General features: G+C 33.5%; 4 protein-coding genes across 5 annotated transcripts; all 4 read left to right on the forward strand.

Moving 5' to 3' along the window:
* The first annotated feature begins 373 nt into the window (after positions 1-373).
* Positions 374-2811, forward strand: LOC134246368 (poly [ADP-ribose] polymerase tankyrase-1-like). Its single transcript, XM_062728725.1, has 3 exons — positions 374-1026; positions 1193-1496; positions 2285-2811. The coding sequence occupies exons 1-3, from the start codon at positions 472-474 to the stop codon at positions 2725-2727; spliced, it is 1302 nt and encodes a 433-aa protein (XP_062584709.1). The 5' UTR covers positions 374-471; the 3' UTR covers positions 2728-2811.
* A 90-nt stretch (positions 2812-2901) lies between these two features.
* LOC134246369 (ankyrin-1-like) lies at positions 2902-6009 on the forward strand. Its single transcript, XM_062728726.1, has 4 exons — positions 2902-3095; positions 3588-4156; positions 4952-5261; positions 5539-6009. Exons 2-4 carry the CDS (start codon positions 3602-3604, stop codon positions 5985-5987), a joined length of 1314 nt encoding a protein of 437 aa, XP_062584710.1. The 5' UTR covers positions 2902-3095; positions 3588-3601; the 3' UTR covers positions 5988-6009.
* Positions 6010-6986: 977 nt separating this feature from the next.
* Positions 6987-15081, forward strand: LOC134246370 (putative ankyrin repeat protein RF_0381). Of its 2 annotated transcripts, XM_062728728.1 has the most exons (5): positions 6987-7266; positions 8898-9455; positions 9612-9915; positions 10299-10489; positions 15061-15081. In XM_062728728.1, the coding sequence occupies exons 2-5, from the start codon at positions 8907-8909 to the stop codon at positions 15064-15066; spliced, it is 1050 nt and encodes a 349-aa protein (XP_062584712.1). In that variant the 5' UTR covers positions 6987-7266; positions 8898-8906; the 3' UTR covers positions 15067-15081. The 2 variants fall into 2 exon arrangements, with proteins under 2 accessions (XP_062584712.1, XP_062584711.1); XM_062728727.1 differs by lacking the exon at positions 15061-15081 and having other exon boundaries at positions 10299-10739.
* Positions 15071-19504, forward strand: LOC134246372 (putative succinate dehydrogenase [ubiquinone] cytochrome b small subunit, mitochondrial). Its single transcript, XM_062728732.1, has 4 exons — positions 15071-15168; positions 16253-16426; positions 17918-18077; positions 19003-19504. Exons 1-4 carry the CDS (start codon positions 15135-15137, stop codon positions 19160-19162), a joined length of 528 nt encoding a protein of 175 aa, XP_062584716.1. The 5' UTR covers positions 15071-15134; the 3' UTR covers positions 19163-19504.
* Positions 19505-22899: the final 3395 nt, after the last annotated feature.

The following is a 22899-nucleotide window of genomic DNA, read 5'->3' on the forward strand; positions in this document are numbered from 1 at the left end:
TAAATAAATTTCAACTATAAGTAAATCAAAACTAACTTTAATTTTCCATCAATACCTTTAGTTTTTAATAAAAAGTCTAAGGTTACAAATTAAACGTGATAAAATAAATAAAATCAACACGGAGAAAAACTTGTTAAAAAAGAACTTTTTTATTCCTTTGTTTGATACAATCATACAATAAAATTTATTTTAACAAAACCACCAATTAAATGAATAAAAATGTAAAGTAATATTTCATCATAAGCAGAAATATTTTATCTTCGAGATAATTGTTATACATGTATATAGATTTTTATTTAATTTATACGCATGCACGGGGGTTTATTTCCCTCTTTTGACACAACCCCTCTGTGTTTACAATGGCTTATCAGAATTTCTTCTCCGCTTCCGTGCTGCTCAGATTCTTACAAATCTGATGCGGAATATGATTTAAAACTGTTGGAATTCGCAAAATTTTATTTATTAGTAAGCATGGAGGATATATCTGCTCAACTCTACCATGCTGTTAGCAAAAATGATCCCGCCAAAGTAGAGGAATTACTGAACAGTGGAGCCAATGCAAATGAATATTATTACGACATGGAAAATATCAGCTCCAGTTCTATTCTACACGTCTGCTGTGGAAAGGGGCACCTAGAGTCCGCACGAATCTTGGTTGACAGAGGAGCGGACATTTTGTCGCGAGACAAATGGCGGATGTCGCCCTTGATACACGCCATCATGCCACAGTTTACAGAAATTGTTGAATTTCTGATCACAAGTAACCCGGATGTTATTAATATGTGTGATAAATATGGAAAAGCTCCTTTACATTATGCTATAGAGTCCGACTCTGTATCTATCTTAGATCTTCTTATCCGCCATGGTGCTGATGTCAATGTCGGAACAATGAAGGGGATTACCCCGCTGATGCTGTTGTGTTCTACGTCAGATCTACAGAACGATATAGAGATGATGCGACTGCTGATAGATCACGGAGCTCTGGTCAATCTCCGAGACGTGGCCGCCAAACGCACCGCATTGCAAGTACGGGGAGGATTGTCACGAATGTGTATCGAGTAAAATGCTTTGACCATTTACACATTCAGAAAATAGCAAAATTCCTTTTAATATATTCACTATAAAGTGCAAATTTTCCTGCCACCATTTATCTATTCTTTTGTCAGATCCTCCGTATTTTTTTATTTTCCAGTATGCAGCTCTGAAGTTGAAAATTGCCGCCGTTCAGCTTCTGTTAGAAGTCGGCTCTGACACTAACACTCTTGATGGAGCAGGAAGGACACCAATGACGAACGTGATCCGCCAATGTGTCCGATCCGACGGATCAATCCAAACGGACGACTGCATGTCAATCATCGTGATGTTACTTCAAGCCGGAAGTGACCTCAATATGACAACATGTGAGGATTGTTGTCCACTAATGGTGGCGTCGCTTTTAAAGTGTGGGTTCTTGGTTCGATTTTTCTTAGAACACGGAGCTGATCCGGGTATTCGTTGTAAGTGTTTGCTATTTGAATTACTTTGTCTCTCAATTTTTATTGGTAAAAATGGACCACCTTTTCCAGTTATGCAAAGGACACCACTACATGCCCTTCTTGATCGGTCTTGATTCAAGTGCAATGGCCAACATACTACTATTTAATGGGTGTGGCTGGTAAAATGTCTCATATAATTCTGTACCACCTCATTGCCCAGTGTTTTAAATTGTTGACTGAGTGATGCCATACTTTTACCAAACTCAGTTTAGAATTGATTCCAGTGCCTCATTCTGCATTGGTTCTGATCATTGAGAAATTACCTTGAAGGAAGGATATGCCAAACTGTAAATCAAAAGCAAGAAAAAAAACAGAAATTTGATTTCAATTAATGTTTCCAAATTATTGACTCGGACATTGCTCCTCATCGTTCAATGAATTTTAACGTGAGGGATCAAAAATGATGATAAGCAACGACATACAATACACGATTAAATATATAATATACGAGTTGCACCCCGTGAACCATTGCTTTAGCTTACTGTCTAGGAACATCAACAACATACTTCAAACTTGTATTTGAATTTATTAAACAATCAAATATGGCTCATACATGATTTCTAAAAATGTCTCCTTCAATTAAGTAGACACAAGTTGTTTTTTTTTTTAACAAATGGAAAACTTTGTTACATAGTGTTCATTTTCAACAATACAAATCACAATTTTGTAAAAATTTTAGTATGACTGCATTTCAAACAAATTCCTATCTTTCAAAAGAAAAACATAGAAAAATGTTATTATATTTTCAGTTGCCTCTGGTGTTTATCCCCTTTTAGCGGCTGTCGGTAACCGTGACATTCCAACAATTAAAACTCTGTTGGAGTACAACAGCCCCCTCTATCTCCAGGGACGGGTGATCAGACGCAGAGAGGAGTTCTACTATAACCCCTACGAACTGGCCGTGCATCTGGGCTGTTTTGATATCGTGGAACTTTTGTATGAATATGGTTTTAATTTATCAAAGTATCCCTACTTAGCAGACCCTTTTAATACTAAGAATATCCCCATTCCTCTTCAACAAAATCAAACAGCTCTGACATCATTGCAGGAATTGGCCTCTAAACCACTTACGTTATTTAAGATTATATCATTAAATATTCGGACATTTCTAGGAAAGGATCTCCATCATAAAGTTGGAATGTTGCCATTACCAACATCTTTGCAGAGAGACTTAATATGTCTAGCGGGGTGAAAACAATTCACCTCACTTTAAAATATAATTTGTATTTTGCTTATTAATTTCATTTATTAAATTCTAAAAATCTAATAGATAAAATGTGTTTTGGTTTCTTTTTGTGCGCATACAGTATATATGGACAGTAAATGATGTTATGACATAGGGAGAATCTTCTACATGTAATGGTGTGATTCCAGTCTTCACATCTACTCTGAGAGTGTTCTTATGCAAGTGTTCAGCAGAGAAATACACGTGCGTGTTCTTGGCTCTTCGACAAATGTTTCTGCGAAGTGTGTGTGTGTGGAAGTAAACAAAATATATGTATAAATAGAACCCTCTGTCTGCGAGAAAATCATAATGGTCGGGTAATGTTTGTAAATAAGGTAAGAAAAAGTCTCAGAAATTTAATGTGTGGATTGATTTTAATATACTGATTTTGAATAGAACGTAATAACATATTAATGATAAATTCCTGCAATATAAAGATATTGAAAGCGATTTCCATTTTCTGTCTACAAATATTTACACAAATCTTGTGAGGTTATTACAAAAATTTTACAAAATTCTAAGTTATCCAAGGTATGCAAACATTATTCAGATTGTCTTAATGAACAAATGTTCCTGATTTCTGAAAAAAAAATTGTTATTTATCCTGAAACAAGAATAAGTTGCATAAGCTTATGATATGGCATAAATAAGAGGAGCTTATACATGTAATATGAAGCAATGCCTGCTGCCCAATCCAATTATATTATTTCCTTACATAATAAACCGATATAAGTTCAAATAAAATATTGCATAAATAAATATTATCTTACTTATTTTACTAAAAGAGCATACAACATTCTTTAATTTAGTTTGTTTTATTTTTTCAGTAAGATCCCCAAAGATGGCAGACGACATCGCTGCTGCCTTATACCATGCTGTGGACAAGAATGACGTAACAAAACTGCGTCATTTAATTCGAGAAGGTGCGGATCCTGATGAGAATTATAATGACAGTCCTGCTTTGTCTTTTACGATCCTCCACTTGTGTTGTGGAAAAGGACATTTAGAAGCCGCCAAAGTGCTCGTGGGAGCTGGCGCCAATGTTCGGTCACGTGACGTATGGGCCATGACACCTTTCGTCCATAGCATCATCTCTCAATATAAAGACGTTGTCGAGTACTTGTTGACCGTTTGTCCTGAGTTGGTAAACCAAGCAGACAAATTTGATAAGTCGCCTCTTCATTTTGCGATAGAATCGGACAATGTTGAAATTTTTGAATTGCTCATTAAAAGGGGAGCAGATATAAACAGGAGCACAATGTATGGCATTACGCCGCTTATGTTTGCTTGTATAACGCCAAAACTTAAAAACAGAGAGGATATGGTTCGAATCCTTTTAGAAGAAGAAGCCCTCGTGGATTTAAAAGACGTTCTAGATTACAGAACTGCACTTCAGGTAGTAATTACTAGTATAAGAAAATAAACCGAATTCTATCTCAGGAACTTCTACTCTTTTAGAAACGTATTAATATATTTTGGGAAGATGCTAACTATCCACTTACCCCAACTCCTTATATCACCAAATATATGTTGTCAAACGATTTTAAATATAACTTTGTTTTATTAAATTACAAAATTTATTATATAGCTGATAAATAGTCTCAAATAAAAACTACCAAAAATCTAGAGAATTTCAGCGTTCAACATCTTGACGTTTTATTGAACGCTGATTTTGTATTACGTATACGAGTATGCCCGAAACATTCCGAATACGAGCGTTTTATATCGAACGCCCCAATGTAAACAAAAAAAAATCGTCTGGTCAAATTCTTTGGGCTAAATTAGAGAAAGGAAGTGGCATCTAGGTGAGATGTGTTTATTCTTTATATAAAATGAAATTATTTATCAAAAAATTAGTACGTATTAGATCCATTAAAATCTAAATATGCAAATCATACCGTTCGGTAGAGTCATCGGAATGATGCGATACTGGACAGGCGTTAATTTGAATACCGATACTAAAAAATCATTGAGTTTTTTTAGCTGGAATAATTATTATAAATTATGAGGAAATATTTTAGCTATATAATAAAGGAGTTATTGGAGTTATATTGGTGAATATTGGCACTCGTTGGCTGTACAAATGCACTCGCAAGCTCGTGCATTTGTACAGCCAACTCGTGTCAATATTCACCAATATAAGTTCAATAACCCTATAATACTTGTTTTCATTTTTTCTTTTTTATTTTAGTTTGCTGTAACAAAAAGACACACAGATGTTGTGTCGATATTGCTGTCAGCTGGTGCGGATTCTAACAGTTTAGATAAGGGAGGAAGTACACCCCTAACAAATCTTATGACTTCCTCGATCCGCGCCACGTGTCTGGATCCACCTGTCAGTGATGACGTCATGACAATTATTGTTCTTCTGCAGCAAAAGGGAGCTGACTTAAACACAAATAAATGCGAGTACAGTAACCCACTCATGGTCTCAACATTACTGAAATCAGCCACACTCGTAGAATATTTCTTGGGTTGTGGGGCAAATCCAAATGTCAAATGTAAGCAAAATTGTTCTTATTTTAAAAATGTAATTTTTTCTAATCAGTAATTTCAGGTTATCCGTCGCTGTACTCCTACAAGTAGGATCCTCGGTTTCCTACGCCCCTTATATACCTCAGCGGCACCAAGTCAAAAGTATCTCGCCGTGATCATGAACCTCTAGCATGCTCGAGTATCATTCGATGCTAATTTTTTTTTTTTTTTGTATTCTTGTTCTATGTTTGATGTTGTCTTTTTTTATATTATTCAAGAAATATTTAACATTTTCATTTTCAGTTGTTTCTGGAATATCACCTCTGTTGGCTGCCGTGGGTAACAGAGATCTAAACACAACAACCCTCTTGCTGCGACATAATGCAGACGTGAGTGCAAAAGCCATGGTCTGTCGGAGAAGATATGAAGAACGCCTTTTTGATCCGTTTGAGTTAGCTGTCGATCTGTTACAGTGGGACATTGTGGACATATTGATTCATTATGGATATAGCCTCTCTAAGCACAGATACTTACAAGACACCCTCTACTCGGACGAAGCGCCCGAAACCCTTAGAGACCACCCCTCTGTGTTGTCTAAACTGCAAACATCGGCGAGTTCGCCATTCTCTCTCCAGAAAATTGTCGTTTTGAAAATTAGACATAATTTGAAATATGACATATCTGAAAAGGTGAAAGATCTTCCACTGCCCGCTTCTTTAAAAATGGCATTGTTATTTTTGGAAAATTTGTAATAAATGTCAATGACAATTTTCATCTCGATGTTTACATAAGTAAAATGCTTTAATTTATTTCTGGATAATCTCAAAGGAAAGTCTAATAATACATGCACACTAGCAAAACATTAAAGCCTTAGCACCGAACATTGAAAAGTTATGACCAATGTAAAATTACTTTCAATTTGAAGGTTAAAAAAATCAATTTGAAGCATGCTTAGATAGTTTGAATTGACATGTACATTTTTAGCTGCATAAAACATTGATCAAAACAAGACAATGACCCAGTATTGTAGCTTATGGCGAGGGTTAAAATTTCTCAAATGCAAGTCGAACTCCGAAGGTCAAGGTCAAAAGGACAAAGTTGTTGATACCTTAAGGAAGACCTTGTCACGTGGAATGCATCTGTGAAATATGAAAGTCTTTGTTCTACAGTTGTAACTGTTCAAGAGTTATGGCCAAGGTTAAAGTGGGTCAAAAGGTCAAAGATATGTATACCGTCTGTAAGACCTTGTCAAAATGAATACAAATGTGAAGTAATAAAGTCCTAGCACATTCTAGTCAAATGATATGGTTAAGGTTAAAGTGTGGTATGTTTTAGTAAAAGTTGAACAATCTCCAAGGTGGTACCAAAAGAAAGGTCTTGTCATGAGGAATGTACCTGTGAAATAATGAAAGCCATATATAGCCCCACCCACTCAAAAAGTTATGAGCAAAGGTTAAAGTTTTTGAGAACAAAGGTAAAGTTCTTGCAAACAAACAGGCAAACGAACGGACAGGGTAAAAACTATATAGACCCTACCCCCGAATCTTCGATTACGGGGGCATGATAAATTAAATGTTAAAAAATGCAATATCATATTAAATGTTGTATTTTTTGTTGATGATATTTTGATGTTAAAAAAAATGGAATTTGGAATTTTATCTAATAAATAATGCATCTTTATATAAAATGCTTTCTGTTTCGTAGAAATATTCCACTTCTAATGGGGAAAATGTATACTCAAAAGAAAACACTATCCTTAAACAAAACCCTATACCCAAAGGCTGTGAACTATAGTCATAATTTTGGAAGTGGCACCCTTACTCTTCATTACCATATCCCTCACATAAGTATGCCAGATACCCAGGAACTATAAATAAGATTTGAAGAAATAATGTATTAGAACTGCGCACTTCGTTTTATAACAAAAATACTGTTCATACTGTTTTCATTACCTCTCGCGCCAAGACTGCATACGTAACAAGACACACGTGTTTCTATCTTTCTCTGTTGGATTGTAACAATGTGTTTCAGGTACATATATTTTCCATTATTTACTTATTAAAACCTTGATGTTGTAATATTATGTATAAAATCAGCTTGATTAATTTGAACCCGGCAGTCAAGTAGAACTGGCTGCATTTCTATTCAACTTTTTCAATAGGCAACATAATTAAACATATGCATCTTTGCTTATTGACATCTATGTTTTATTGTTATTGCAAAAGTGTTGATTCAAGGGCTGTTCAATAAATAATGTCCTGAACTGTATGACATAAATACAGATATCATATGACATTAAGCTTGATTTTTTGGCATTATTTAATAAATTCATTGTGAGAAGCTGGGAAACAAGGGGTATTCGAGACACTGCATCAAAAATGAATGGTAAAGAATCAGTAAACAAACTAGAGTGAAATTAAACTCTTCATTAAAGCTACTGTAAAACTCTAAAGAATCCCAAAGAAATATTCGCTGAAATATGTAAAATTTACGGCAACCAATGTATGTTTTACAGACAAATGAACAGGTGGATTTCAATGATAAAAAATTATATAATGGGCATCAAAAAATGGGTACCGTCCTTGCTAACAAAAAATTATAACAACTAATGTACTGTTTGACAAATTTCAAAAAAAAATAATCACTGATGATGTATGATTGACTTTAAGACACATAACAAATTTTATAGACATCATTTCGGGAGTAGTTCACACTGTTCTAAAGAAACGTTTGACAGTAAAAAAAAGCTTAGTACTCCAAGATCACCCTATATTTTAAAAAATGAGTGAAAACGACAGCATGTAAGAATATCTAAACAATTACTTTAAAATATCAGTAAATGTAGTTATCCACTTTTTTTTTTTTTTTTTTTTTTAAATTCAAACAGATAATGAAACTTGAATCTATTGCTTAAAACTGTCGAAACAAAATTTACAATAAGATGTACTTGACAAAAACAGCAAAGGTCTGAGAATAACAAAGAATTGCAAGATCACAAAGACAGATTTATTTGCAATTTTCTTAAATATCAGTGGTCTTGTTGTTCAAATTCGTATTCGGGGAGGCAGTTTAGTTTCTGGAAGAGTCTAGAAAGCAAAATCTTTTGCAAAAAAATGGAAAGGTTAATGAGAGGAAGGAACCAGAATCAGGAATCTACTACATTAAATTTCTTTATGACAGCGTCCAAACCCGCACGCCCTGCATGAAGAGTAAAGGAGTTTTTGGGATAAGCAGAAAGTTATATTTTTTCACATTAACAATATTCGTCAGATCTTTTGCCTTTTTGACTTGTTTCATTTTCTAAAGTTGATAAAACACCTTTCAGAAGGAAGAAACGAGTCCAGGAAGATCTACCATTTTCTAGCATACTAAGGGTCATATCCATAAATGAGTTCTTAAAACAATCAGAAATTGGATAAAAAAGTTAATGGACATGTGTTTTAATTAAAAGAAATATTAAGTTAAATCATTAATACTAAATCATTGAAAAGCGTCTTTTGCTTCTTTCCGAGCACCGAGGACATTATTTATTGAACAGCCCTCGTATTTTGAAAATGTACAAAAATATATGGATAAAAAATGAAGGATATTTTATTCAAATCAAAATTATTTATTATATTAATTATTTGAATTATTTTAAAAAAAATATTTACATACAATAGGTGGAAGTAATGGACTTAAGCGCTGCATTATATCACGCCGTGGACAATAATGACGTCATCAAGCTCAGACACTTATTACAAAACGGTGCTAATCCTAATGAAAGATACACTGGAGTTCCGTACGTTTCCTTCACCATTCTTCATTTGAGTTGCGAAAAAGGAAACTTGCATACCACTCAAGCACTCGTGGAAGCTGGAGCGGATGTGATATCGTGTGACACGTGGGGGATGTCACCTTTGATCCAAAGCATCATTTGTCAACAGAAAGATATCGTGGAATATTTAATATCAGAATGTCCCTCGTCTGTGAATTTTCCCGATAAATTCGGCAAGACACCACTTCATTTTGCCATTGATTCTGATAATGTGTCTATTGTGATTTCATTGATAAGATACAATGCCGATATTAATAAAAGAACAGTGCAGGGTGTGACTCCACTAATTTATGATTGTCAGATACCAAAGCTTACAAAAAGAGGGACTATAGCTAAAATTCTTCTTAAACAAGGTGCTGTCGTAGATGCCAAAGATGTATTAGATTACAGAACTGCACTTCAGGTATTAACTCCTACTTCATTTTAAGGTATATCAAAATCTGTGCCAGACAGTTAACAGATTTTGAATCAGTGAATCGGGTAATAACTACTAATAAGCAAAAGTAGGGTGATTAAAGCATATCTTTTGTAAAACAAGCACTTGATTTTCCCTTTTCAGATTTCACTGACAAAGCACCATCTGGACGTTGTACCTCTGTTGTTAAGGGCTGGAGCAGACGTCAATACAGAAGATAAAGGGGGTCATACACCCTTAACTAATTTAATTTCGTCATCAGTTCGTCCCTCTTGTGACGTGGTTGGTGATGACGTTATAGAAGTCATGACACTTTTAATCCAAATGGGTGCTAACCTGAATTCGAATAAGAGCGAGAACAGTAACCCTCTCATGGTTTCAACTTTGCTGAAATCTGCTAGATTTGTGGAGTATTTTCTTGCTTGTGGGGCAGATCCCAACATTGAGTGTAAATTCTACAGAGTATTTAAATTCTTTTAAATATGTTTATACAAATTCTGCATTCCTCTGTCATACAAACTTTGGACCAGAGCAAATGCGGATCTCTGAAACATCAGAGGTGGGATTATAGTGCCATGGAGGAGTGAGCTTCTCCTTCCTACCGGTCACACCCACCGTGTGCTTTTTGTCATGTATATGTACATCAATATCACAAATAATGTGGAGTTTTCAAATTTTATTTCATTTAGTAAGATCCGACTTTATTTTTTAACGAGATTTACCGGGTAAATGATTTTTATCTAAATCGCTGAAAGATCCAAAATTGTTTGGGATTATTATATATAGGAAAGATTACTCTATTCTAAAAAAAAACTTTTTTGTCTTTTACAGTCATGTCTGGTATTACCCCATTGCTTGCTGCAACTGGAAACAGAGATCAGAAGATCGTACGACTTCTGTTGAGACACAACGCTAAAGTTGACCCTCCGGCCTTGGTATCCTTCGGGAGACGAGAGAGGCGCCTATATGACCCTTTTGAGTTAGCTATTGATCTCTTACAATGGGATATTGTGGATTTACTGGTTCGATATGGATATAATCTCTCTCAGCACAATTATATGCTAAGTATGACCTCCTCAGACGGAGTGCCCTTGGCCCTCCTCAATAATCCCGATTCCCTAGACCGTTTACAGAGAATAGCGCGTTCTGTGCCGCCACTAGAGAAAATTGTCATCTTAAATGTAAGAAGGTTCCTTGGCTTTAATCTACTGCAAAAAGTTCAAAAACTAGTCTTACCTTCTGATGTGAAAAATAAACTTGTGAACCTTTAAAGCTTTTCGTGTCTTTTCTTTGCTGTCCTTCTAGAAATGAAAATCATCTGTTATTATTATGAATTATGTATGGACCTGTTTTGTTGATAATATACAAGCAAGTTGACTCTTTTCAAAGGGTGGGGGCTAAAAAGGTTTATACATGTAATAAAACAAAATAAACTAGCAGTGACGATTTGCTCTTATTTCCCAAGAACAGAAAAGATTTTCATAATTTATGGATGAGTATATAACAAATAAATTCCAATTCTAAAACTTAGCACAAAACATTCTGGGTAAAGAGAGTATCTTTCAAACATCTATTGTTCAAAGAGAACAATGACATAATTGGTCACATTAATATACAATTACCCCCTTATAGTAGAAATTAAAGTTTTTAGAGCAATTTGTGTTAGTGAAATCTCTCACTCTGCTATACATGTTACTCAAGTGCAATCCCCAGCTTCCCTGAAATCTTTTATTATAGGAGAACTTGTGTATCAGCCTTCCCCAGATCTACTGACTTCTTTTCCTCTTGTTTTTCTGTAAATCCAACCTCTGGCTTTTTTCTTTCCCTCTTTGAAAACTCGTGTATCTGCTATTGCTAATCCAAGGACTGCTCCTTTCATTTGTTATTCCATTCCAACTCTGCTTTCTTCTTTTTCCTGTTGGAAAACATGTTTATCTGTAAATCCAAACTCTGTTTATTTCTTTTCCACAATGAGAACTCATGTTCCTGCTAATCCGAACTCTGTTCTTATTTATGTATCTGCTATCTCCAGCTCTGCTACTTTCTTTTTCTTTAAGAACTTGTTTATATGCTAATCCAAGCTCTGTTACCTTCTTTTCCTGTAGAATAACTTGTTCAACCTATCATCCAAGCTCTGTTTACTTTATTCCACTTGAGAACTCGTGTGTCTGCTAAACCAACCTCTATGGTTTTCTTTTCCTCTAGAAGAACTTGTGTACCTGCTACTCCAAGCTCTGCTGATTTCTTATCTTGAAGGAGAATGTGTTTACCTGTTAATCCAAACTCTCTTTATTTCTTTTCCACTTTGAGAACTCATGTATCTGCTTATCCAAGCTATATGTTGATTTCTTTGAGTTTCCCTCATTATGAAATTGTTAATCTGTCAATTTAATCCCCGTTGCCTTATTTTCCACTTCGAGAACTCATGTTTCTTCTAATCCAAGCTCTGTTGCTTTCTATCCCTCTTTGAGAACTTGCATATTTGCTATTCAAAGGTCCGTTGCATTTTTCTCCTGTAGTGGAACTTGTTATTGTAAATCCAAGCTCTGTTGACTTCTTTTCCACTTTTTTAAAAGAACTCGTGAATCTGCTAATGCAAGCTCTGCTGATTTTCTAGGGGAGACTTTCTGTTAATAAAGGTTTTGTTGGTCCTCTATTGGGAGATCTTTCTACAATATTTACTAAAATTTTTTCTTTGTTCGGTTGATGGTGATTGGACACTGGACAGCCTAAAATAATCGTATAAATGAAAAGTTTTACTGAATGCGATAATTAAAATGTCGAACTTATCAGTTAATTTTAAATCGCATGACTGTGTGATTTTAAAATGAATTTCAAGAAGTAAAAATGTTCCTGATGATGTAGCATTTATGCATATAACTGCATATCAAGAATGAACGCTTTTCCTCCCTTATTACTTTCCCAGAATAGTTTCGTCTTTTTACTGCGGTGTTTGTTGGCTTCTTTGCTTCATGTCTCTTTTCACTAAAATATTATGTAGGGTATTTGTACTGCCCTGAACAATCAAAATTTAGTTACATACGCGTATTTAATGGAGCACATCATGAAATAACGTTGAAAACATTTTTGCAATGGTGTTTTGTTTATAATATTTTCAGATCTGTGAATAATAATTCAATCTGCATTTGCAACATATCTGTCGGGCAAATATTATTTTTCTTTTTCATGAACGTATAAACTTTGTTATATCTTATTATACTACAAGTATTTCGATACTGAAAACCATTTGAATTTCAAATTATTAATTTTTTTCCTTATATTAAATCATAAATTTTGTGAGTAAACTATTATGCATTTTATTTTCCATAAGTCTCTCTTCGAAGGCGCAACCCACTATAACTAAATTTCAAGATCTTAACTCTTGCATCTTTACTTTTAACAGCTGCATTCAAATTTGAGTCCAGAAAACATTTGTTCGTTGAAAGACATGCAGGTACAATTTTGTACATGTATACATGTATCTGTAAAGTTCAAAACAAGATGTAGTGATTTGATGGAAAAAATTCTGAAAACAATGTAACTGTAACGTATTTACAAAGTACAAATGATTAATAAATTGGGTTCGCTTAGGTTTCCTTCCTAAGAATCACACTTATACTGTAAAATCTTAATCAAACTTCAATAATATCAATGACACTAAAAGAACAATTGACTGAAATTCACTATATACAGTATACTTTTTCCTTGGTCATATCTGGATAATGATTGTCAAATAAATAAAAACGAATTATAACAAAAGAATCACCAATAACCTATCAAACCAATTATCAAACCTATTACCTTATCCCTGTAGCTGCAGAATGAGAGGTTTACCTAAAAATTCTGTTGTTTCCCGATACAGTCTGCAACTATCTAAAACACACCCTAAAAATCACAAAGTCACAGATACATCTGAAGACACACAACAAACACAAGCTAAAGTCACCAAGACACCATAGCTATCAACAGGACACTGTAGTACTTTTGGTTAGACACAAGCTAGAGTCACCGAGACACCATAGCTAGTCACAAAATCACTAGGGAACTAGGTCCCTGGGCTGAGTGGTCTAACTTTCCCGACACAGCCCAGGTACCCTTCCCAAGTCACCTAACTCCGACAAAGAGTTACACCAAAAGTAAACGAAGCTAAATTGATTCCTTTTTTTATACTATTTTGCATATGTTCAATTAGTACTGATTGGTTAATAATTTTAATCATTTGGTTGGCTAAAATGTCAACTCTGATTGGCTACACAAAAAATCATATAATGATTTGATTTTGTCAAATCCACTTTATTTCAATCCACTTTAATAATTTTGATTCATTACATAATTCTCCCTCTCTCTCTCTCTCTCTCTCTCTCTCTCTCTCTCTCTCTCTCTGCAATAAAACATTATCCGATAAAGAAAAACACATTTGATGTCTACATGTACATATGTTGCATAGATATTGATGCCTTTAGCTTTTCATGTTAATTAAATACATGCACGGCAAATCCAAAATTTACCAAAAGAACTGTAAATCAGTTTTAATTGCTATTAATCAGCTAATAATTACTATTTGTGTATAAACGCTATAAACTTACAACATCTGTGACAAAATCCTCTCCGAAATCTAAAACGTCACTTATATCGACGTCCAAGTTTGGTTTCCACAAAGAAGAAACAGATATTTGAAATGTACATGATACATGTTATAGATAGTAATGAAATATATCCTCAAAAAAGAATGGTGACAAGTCTTCTTGTTAAACTTCATTGCAAAAGTTCAAAGTTTTCTTGAGATATCGCTCGGAAACGAAAGTGTGACAGACAGAAAGACAGACGGATTGACGGGTGGACAGACAAACCGAAATTAATAACACCCCCCCCCCTTTTTTTCACAATAAAGTCTCGTCCTAGCACCATAACTCCTGGCCCAGGGGCCATGAATTTTACATTTTTTGTACAGGGTTCAAGGATGAATGCAATCACAATCATCTATTATTCTAGGAGTAAAAAAGAGAAATTTTGGAGATTGCATTCAGTATCTCATTATATTGGTTTTAGCTACTCCAGAGTGGAATATGGAAAAAGCCTTACATGGACATCTAAAACTAGTCAGCAAAATTGATCTAGGAGTAAAGGAAAGAAAATACATGTATATGCAAGAGTTACATTTAGAAGAAAATATATTTTAATCATTGGTGTATTTCAATCATATACATGTACCTGTAATTTTAAAACTCAGTGACATGACAATACATACTTTGTTTGAAACATTTTATTCACTATTTATTTATTTTATTTTATTCATTCAAATCCTCACATGAAGCATAAGAGTACAAACATATAATAACAAATTTTTAAACATCTAAAACTGGTACACAAAATAGGAACAAACATATGTACAAGAGTTATACAGGTGTTGCAAGATATATATTATAACAAAGGTTGATTATTTCATTGCTAAAAATTGACATGACAATTTTACAGTTTTTACTTAGTTAGTTAAATAATAATTTATTTATTATGACTATTCATGAGATCAGAGAAATTTTTTAGCATCTTTTTTTTAATTTTGGGGTAAAAATGTATTATACCTTTCTTGTAGGCCTAATCAGAACTTACTCATAGTTGTGGACGAGTTGCGTCCCATATGTGTGAACTCTTCAGTTCAAAATCAAGATGGCTACCATCGGTCTTTTGAGGGCCTGTCGAGGTATATTTTCAGTGAATTAATACGTTTCCTTGGTCAATATTGATCTTTATAGTCATAAATATGTAACAATGGGTGATTTCGCATAATTAAATGTTTTATTGGTTAAAAGACCTATCTGTCTTATTTTCTAAATGCGTCGCCCAAACACAAGGTCACGAAATCGAGGATGTATATTCTGTTTTAGCACTTTCCTTGTTCAAGTATTTGGTTTTTATGGAGTACTTATTATGTTTTTAAGTAAAGCAATTCCATTGTTACAATAATTTATTTTATTCCATTACATGATCAATCATTCAGATCAAATAAATAACTGATCAAGGTTGTTTTATCACGTAATTTGCATAACAGCAAAAATTCCTGAAGCCGGCATATTTTCTTCCTTTATTTTTACATAATATTCGTGCCTTCTTTTATTACGTTATCTTTAAGTTAAGTTTAAAAGACATGAGAAGTATTTATCAATTTAATAAATTAAATACAAAAATGATTATGAAGACTGTCCATTTGTGTCAGTTATGTAAGTAATAAGTTGTAAGGTATTCAGTGATTTGAACATATTTTATTGTGATGAATAATATAGATTGCAGTTAAGTGTGAAGTTTTATGTCACGATCTAGTTTGACAGCTGCGCTGAAGGTAAATAGTATAACCGTAAGCTTTACGACTGGAACTTTCTTCAAATCCCTGATTGGTTGCTCGTGCAATAGACAATTTTCATGTGAATGTTGATAATATGAGTTGACCAATCATGTGAATTGTTTACGCTGGATGCCTCTGATGAAAAAGATCATGACGTAATGCAAAACTTCACACTTAACTGAAATTAATAAATAAAATTTACAATGGGATTGGGCACAAGTTCTTAAAACTTAATTCGCCATCTCCCCACATGAAATATCACAAAAGATTCAATTAGATGTCTCCAACAGTTTGTACAGAATAAATTAACTCACAGCATAGACATGTATACTACCACATTATTACAAATAATTAAATAATTATAAGAACATTAAATTAAATCTGCCAGAATGCTGAACATTGACATCTCTGAAAACATTTTATTGAGAATTTTCATGTGTTGCAGGTAATGGCTGTTTATTTATGAAGAACAGTTTGCTTCACCAAAGACTTCCTGCTAATCTTCAGAACAGTCTAATTACCAAACATTTCTCCCTGACGCCTGTTGCCAGCAGTAATGCTGTGATAGAGTTTTTCAGAGCACGAAACTTCAGGGCAAAAAGGGGTCCATTTCGACCAGGTAGGTAAAAAAAATTGTAGGTTCACACTGAAAGTTAAATTGCAAGATCTGATATTGATAGATCAGATAGTGCAGATTCAGTGTAGTTTAAATTATGGCCCCAGAAGACTGGGTTGGACCATAAAAGGGGTTCATTCAAAGTTTTTTATGGAAATATCTTTTATAGATATCTTTAAAAATCTGATGATGGTAGGGTTGAGATAATTTGTGAGCATCGTTATTCTTGTCTGGTTGGAAATGAAAAAAAAACAAGTATATACTGACAAAAAGTCAGAGATACTCAAGCTGTAGAAAATCAACTAAGAAAAGTCATTAATATCCTAAAATGGTATAATGTGTATTATTAGTTCAATCTTCTATTGAATTATATACATGTACATGAAACAAAATTCATATAATGAAGTTACATTAGAATAAATATAATATTATCGTACTATACGATGAATTTAATTTACTCACTTTCAGGAATATTTTATAGAGTATATAGACGTATATATTCTTGAATTAATAAAATATTTTTTATGTAGACATTTCATATACTTCAAACTATACGCTTTTTTAATTTTGCTATGACGTACATAAAAACATGTTATAAACATCAATCTAAATAGCTTGTTGCAAGTCGGAAGAAAAGTTTTTCAAAGTGGAGGGGGGGGGGTTCTCAGGGCTCCAAAAAGCCACGTAATTACCGGTATACGGGTACATTTAACTGTGCGGCATGTACAGTACATATTCCGTTCGAATCCAAAAGAAGTTATTTAGGTTCCGTTACCAAAGCTGAAGAAAGTACGATTTTTTAAAATAAAAAAAAACGTATGAGGGAGAAATTAACATTAATTTTGCGCTATTATTTTACTGTCACTCAAAGTGCACATCATTTTCAGTCCCGTTATAGGCAATTTCAGTTTGGGGGTACATGCCATACATTTTTTTGCTACGCATTGTAAAACTTTGACAGATAATAATGTATCTTAGTGTGGTCTACTTGTGAAGTTATGCCAAGTCATATTGAAATCAGACCAACACTGCGAGAATAAGCGTTTCGAAAAGTTGTTAAGAGAAGGACAATTAGAAATGGGGTAAAAATCTGATGTCACCTTTCAGAGTAACCAGTGGACTCGTCCAAGGATGCTTTGTCGGCGACTGAAATGAAAAAAAAAAAATACCTGAGATTCCTACGCAAATGAAAGCGCGAAATCTCTGTATAGAAACTGTTGCAGCTGCGACGCTTCACTCATTGTTCATACGCTGTAGAATAGAATCCGACTTTTAACACTTAATATTTTTGAATATACACGTTTTCAACATAAGCTTCATTTTTGTTTCTAGAAATATGTTTATCTACAAATATAATATAATTTCGTGTTTTTAAACTGAGTAATTCGATGACCTAGCATCGTTTTAGATAACTCAAGCCCCTCTAGGGCTTGAGTAAAAATTCTTCATGAGATCAAACAGGACAAGTTTGTAAATCTTGCTTTGTGTTTGTAGAGGAGAAGCGTGGCGACCATGCTATGATGGCATCTACACACTGGAAGATTGAACGCCTGTTGGCCATCAGTATGTTAGGAGTAATGCCAGCTTGTCTCTTTGTGCAGGGACCCATCATGGACACATTATTATCAATAACAGTTCTTTTACATGGATTCTGGTAAGAAAGACTCTATAAAATGATGAACTTTATAAAATGTATAGTTAAACTAAATAGATATCAACACGTATGTACATGTAGATAATTTATGGGTATAGCAAAGTTTTATGAGGTATGCAGTGAAATTCTTAACAATTCTTTGTAAAATTTTATGGTTATAACAATCTTTGATCCAATCTAATTCAATTTAAAGATATCATTGTCTAAAGCCACGGTTCGGAGTCTGCATATAGCTCTCTCCTACCGGTGGCTCCTTGATCACATAAATTGTCGTAATCTTGAATATTTATGCCTCTATGCTGTGATGTCATGTTCACGTTCAGCCAATGACAATATTTGTTTCCATTGAAATTGAAATCAACATCATCAATACACAAAAATATTTCGTAAAACTGCGATTGGTTATTGAAAGGTCAGGACAATTAAAGTTCATTTTCTGGCTATGTTTTACTCGCATTGGTCAATATTTTAATGAAATAGGAAATATTCTCTTCTTATTCAACCATGGCCAGAATTGGAGAGGATCATACATTTTGGCCATGGTTTGCAATGATGTAAAGATATAAGAAAACTGATTTTTTTAAGAAAATTACTTTTTAAGTTAAGAATTGGAACTGACATTATTTTTTATGGTTTTTTGAATTTTAAATTCAATTCATTAGAAAAAATTTGGTACATGAAGTTAAGTTTTCTATTTTCCTGAACATTTTATGTATTTATGCTTGAAACAAATCATGCATATCACGGATTTCTATTCATATTTTTGCCAGTTTGTTATACAGATTTTCCACATTAAATTTATTAAGCGAAATAAATTCGCAGGTCCTTAGGACTTTGCTGTCTCCAATTGTTACTGTATATAGGCCTATATCTTTGGAGAAATATTATTTGAATACATTATTTTAAGAGTGTTTATCATTTGTAGGGGTGTGGATGGTGTTCTCACAGATTATTTGGAGAAATTTGTTCCTTGGATCCACTATCCCTGGTATCTGATCACCATAGCTGGACTAGCTGGACTTTTTTACTTTAATTACAATGATGTCGGGGTCTGTGAGGCAATCCGAATGGTCTGGAGAATGTAATTCCCCGGATTCAGTGCTATTTAAATCATTCGATGCTACTAGTTAAAAAGACTTTGTATAAACCTTTTACTTGAGAGTACTGGTATTAGCCACGAGCTTACACAAGCATTCAACAGAATTTGCATAATCAAATAATCTGCAAAAAGTCAACAGGAAACGTTTATGTTTAGTTTGCACTAGTTTTTATTAAATCAGTGTAAAACTGTAATATTTTTCCCCTATAAATATTTTGAAAGATTTTGTATGTTGAAATCCAAGATTGTTTTATCATGGAGAAAAAAATTTGTGCTTTGTAACATATATTTGCTTAAGTTCATTATTTAATAAAATTTATTTAATGTTCATGCATTTTTGTTTTGTAGATTTTATTATTCATTGAATCTATGCCTTTGATTTATACTTATGATATTTTCATGAAATAACACATGTGGCAGCTATGGCATTCCATAGGATGGCTTCATCATGGCTAAAAGATGATCCTGAGTTTTTGTAGCATAATGAGCAGTGGTCAGGTTCAAATGTTGAGAAATATTATTTTTGTATTTCAAGTTTTATGTACAAAAGCTATAGACAAATAAGTTCATGAAGAAATGAATATCAACAGCTCCTTAAAAAGCTCCTTAAACTTATCATTTTACAAATCTATTGTTGATATCAGACCTTGTCAGCAATTACAGTCATTCATTAAGAAGAATGCTGACTGTGTTGTTATTGAGGAAATTCACCATACCGGTAAATCTAGTATCAACTTAGAGTACCTGCATATAGACATGTTTCATACTGCATTCATCCGACCTTAACTGCATAATAATTAATGTTGATGGAAAAGCTGAAGTCATCTTGTTTGTCAAACACGTGTACAATTCAGTTGTTAGTTGGCCTCTGTCGTCTAGAGTCAGTTAAACGTCCAAATATGAAGCAGATGTGACAGATTCTATGGTGTCTTTTATTTCAAATCGAGTCCATGTATATATGGAATTAGCTCTAAAGTTAATTCATAAAACGTCGTCTATACATGTATATCTGATTGTTGAGTTGAAGGCCACAGACGTGTTTTCCTCATCTCATGTGAAAATTTTAGATAAATTATTCTTAATAGGAGTATAAAAACGTCAGCAAATAAATGAGCACAATTTGTGCCCATCGGGATTTCAGCAGTTTGTTGAAAGACGTGGTCTTCTAGAAAAACGTGTTGTTATTGAGGAAATTCACCATACCGGTAAATCTAGTATCAACTTAGAGTACCTGCATATAGAATCAGAGAGATTTGTAACAAAGTATTTTTGGGGTGACCAATCAGATGATTGACATGTTATATAAACAATATACTTCTTTACTGTAATACTAATTTTAGACATGAATTCAGAATCCATAGCAATAGAGCCCGCCTTCGAAAACATGATGTACATTTAAGGACAGATGATACAAACAAATTTTTTCTTTGAAAAAGATTTAATATCATGTCACAAGTTTAGAAAAGTGGATGGTTCTAAGAATTTTTTTTCCTAAGAACTGGAAAATGAAATAGACTTTGAAAATATTACTAATATTTCAATATAATTAGAGATATGAACAAAACACACTCAGTAAAGGTTTACAGATGAAAACAAAGTTCAGAATATGTTATCCTGGCGCTAAAAGTGTAATATGAGCTTTAGAAAAATATACCAAGCCAGGTGAATTTTAAGAGGAAGATCAAAATTACAAAAAATTAGTAACATCACATAGGCTGAATTTTACCATTTAGCTTTTCCTAATAAAAATCACCTGGCTTGGTATATTTTTCTTAAGTTTATATTACACTTTTAGCACCATATTAACATTTTCTGAAATTTGTTTTCACCTGTAAACCTTTACTGAATGTGATTTGTCTATATTTGTTTTTTCATTGAAATAGTACTAATATTTTCCAAGTCTTTTTCATATTCCAGTTCTTAGGGGAAAAAATTGTAAGAACCATCCACATTTCTAAACTTGTGACATGCTATTAAATCTTTTCAAAGAAAAAATGTGTTTGTATCATCTGTCCTTAAGCTGAAATATAATTATATGCACAGGTACTTGTTTCTGAACTAAATTTTTTACCCGTGAAGATTTTATTTTATGGGTTAAGTATAGTTGTTTTATTTTATGGGTTAAGAAATTTGTGGGAATTAATTAAAATGAAGTTTTCGGAAGACTTGCATTTGACTGAACAAGTATACCAACGTAAAATGTAGTATTTGGGATGTACTGATAAACATACCTTGAATATCAATCATGACAAGACATAGAATGATCACGTGATTAATTCCTAAACATTTTAAAATATTTACATTTCCAATAATTTTCCCCTATGATTCTTCACAAAATAAAATGCAGTTCATTTTCTCATGAACTACATATACATAATATGTAACTAACGCGCTTCATGACATATGCCGGCGTGAAGCGTCGTAGTTCATAATCTCATGAATCTTCAAAAATTAAATTCATTTCTTAAATGTATCTTGATTTTGTTATTTTCAACTCTTATGTGAGTTCCATGTCATTATAGATACATACATATAATACATACATGTGCCATCACTTGTTTAAGAAAATCTGAACAATACATATTTACTTCTATCGTAATATACAGTACCCATAAGCAGACAGATATTTTTTCAAGAGGGCAGTTGCAAGGGAATTAAAAAAAATTATTTTATATGACAAACTATTAAGTGACAGTTCTATTTGCCATTGAATTGAATGCGAATTTTGCAAGAACAACTTACGTCAGAAAACTATTTTATAACATTTCAAAGATTACACAGACCTGTGTAGAATCAGCCAGAGTCCGCGTGAAATATTTCATCAATTGATTGCTCCATCTCTGTGTACAATATGTGTATAGGTCAAGCAAATATTGTCAAACAGAACTATGAAATCGACAAATGAGATCAAATGGATGTATTCAAACTCTCTGTTTCGGAAGTAATGGCCATATACTGACCTTGAATGCAGAACCCTTTCATGTCCATGAACATTGTTTGATGTACAATAAACATTGATTTACATATGATGTAACTGATACAGAAATGAAATTGAAATGGGTTTTATTGACTTAAAATTGACCTACATAATTGATGTTAAGTCTACTAATCATAAAATTGTTAAGTCAATTAGTTTAAATGCTGCGTACGGTACTTGTTGATGGTGATTGTGCTAGAAAGTATTAAATTCTATGTCTAAGAGTCTAAGACTTTAATGGAAATGAAAGGCGGAGTCGGTGGTGTTTTGGAGGATTCGTATTTTGTAGACCAGTCCTCGGAACGTCCTTCTAAAAGTTCTTCTGGTGAAACGTCATTACGTCAGGTATGGAAGGAGCTCCTGGACAGCACGTCCATGCACGGCGTCAGTCGAATTTCTGGCCGGAAGACCATTTTTCATGGGTAGTTTTTTTTTATGTTATTTTTTTTATCAAACGTATAAACTTGAAATAAATTTTAATTTTCCACTTTTGACTGATGTTGAATAATGTTATAAGATACAAGTACTCTGTTTTAATCGATTTTGACCTCTTACTACCTCTTACTATCGGGGGCTAGGAAATGTAGTGGATTTTTCTAGAACTATACTACCACTTTGTTCTCTTGGGATTTTTGTCTATCTAGGAATTTTGACATCCTAGGACATTTGTTGTCCTACGGTCTGTGGAATTTTGGAGACTGCTTGTGTTGTCGTGCTTAGATTACTGTTATTTGTTTCAGAATATT

The sequence above is a fragment of the Saccostrea cucullata genome, unplaced genomic scaffold (genome assembly GCF_032062105.1).
Source record: "Saccostrea cucullata isolate Sc308-1 unplaced genomic scaffold, CSIRO_AGI_Scuc_v1 ctg22, whole genome shotgun sequence".
Classification (NCBI taxonomy): Eukaryota; Metazoa; Mollusca; class Bivalvia; order Ostreida; family Ostreidae; genus Saccostrea; species Saccostrea cuccullata.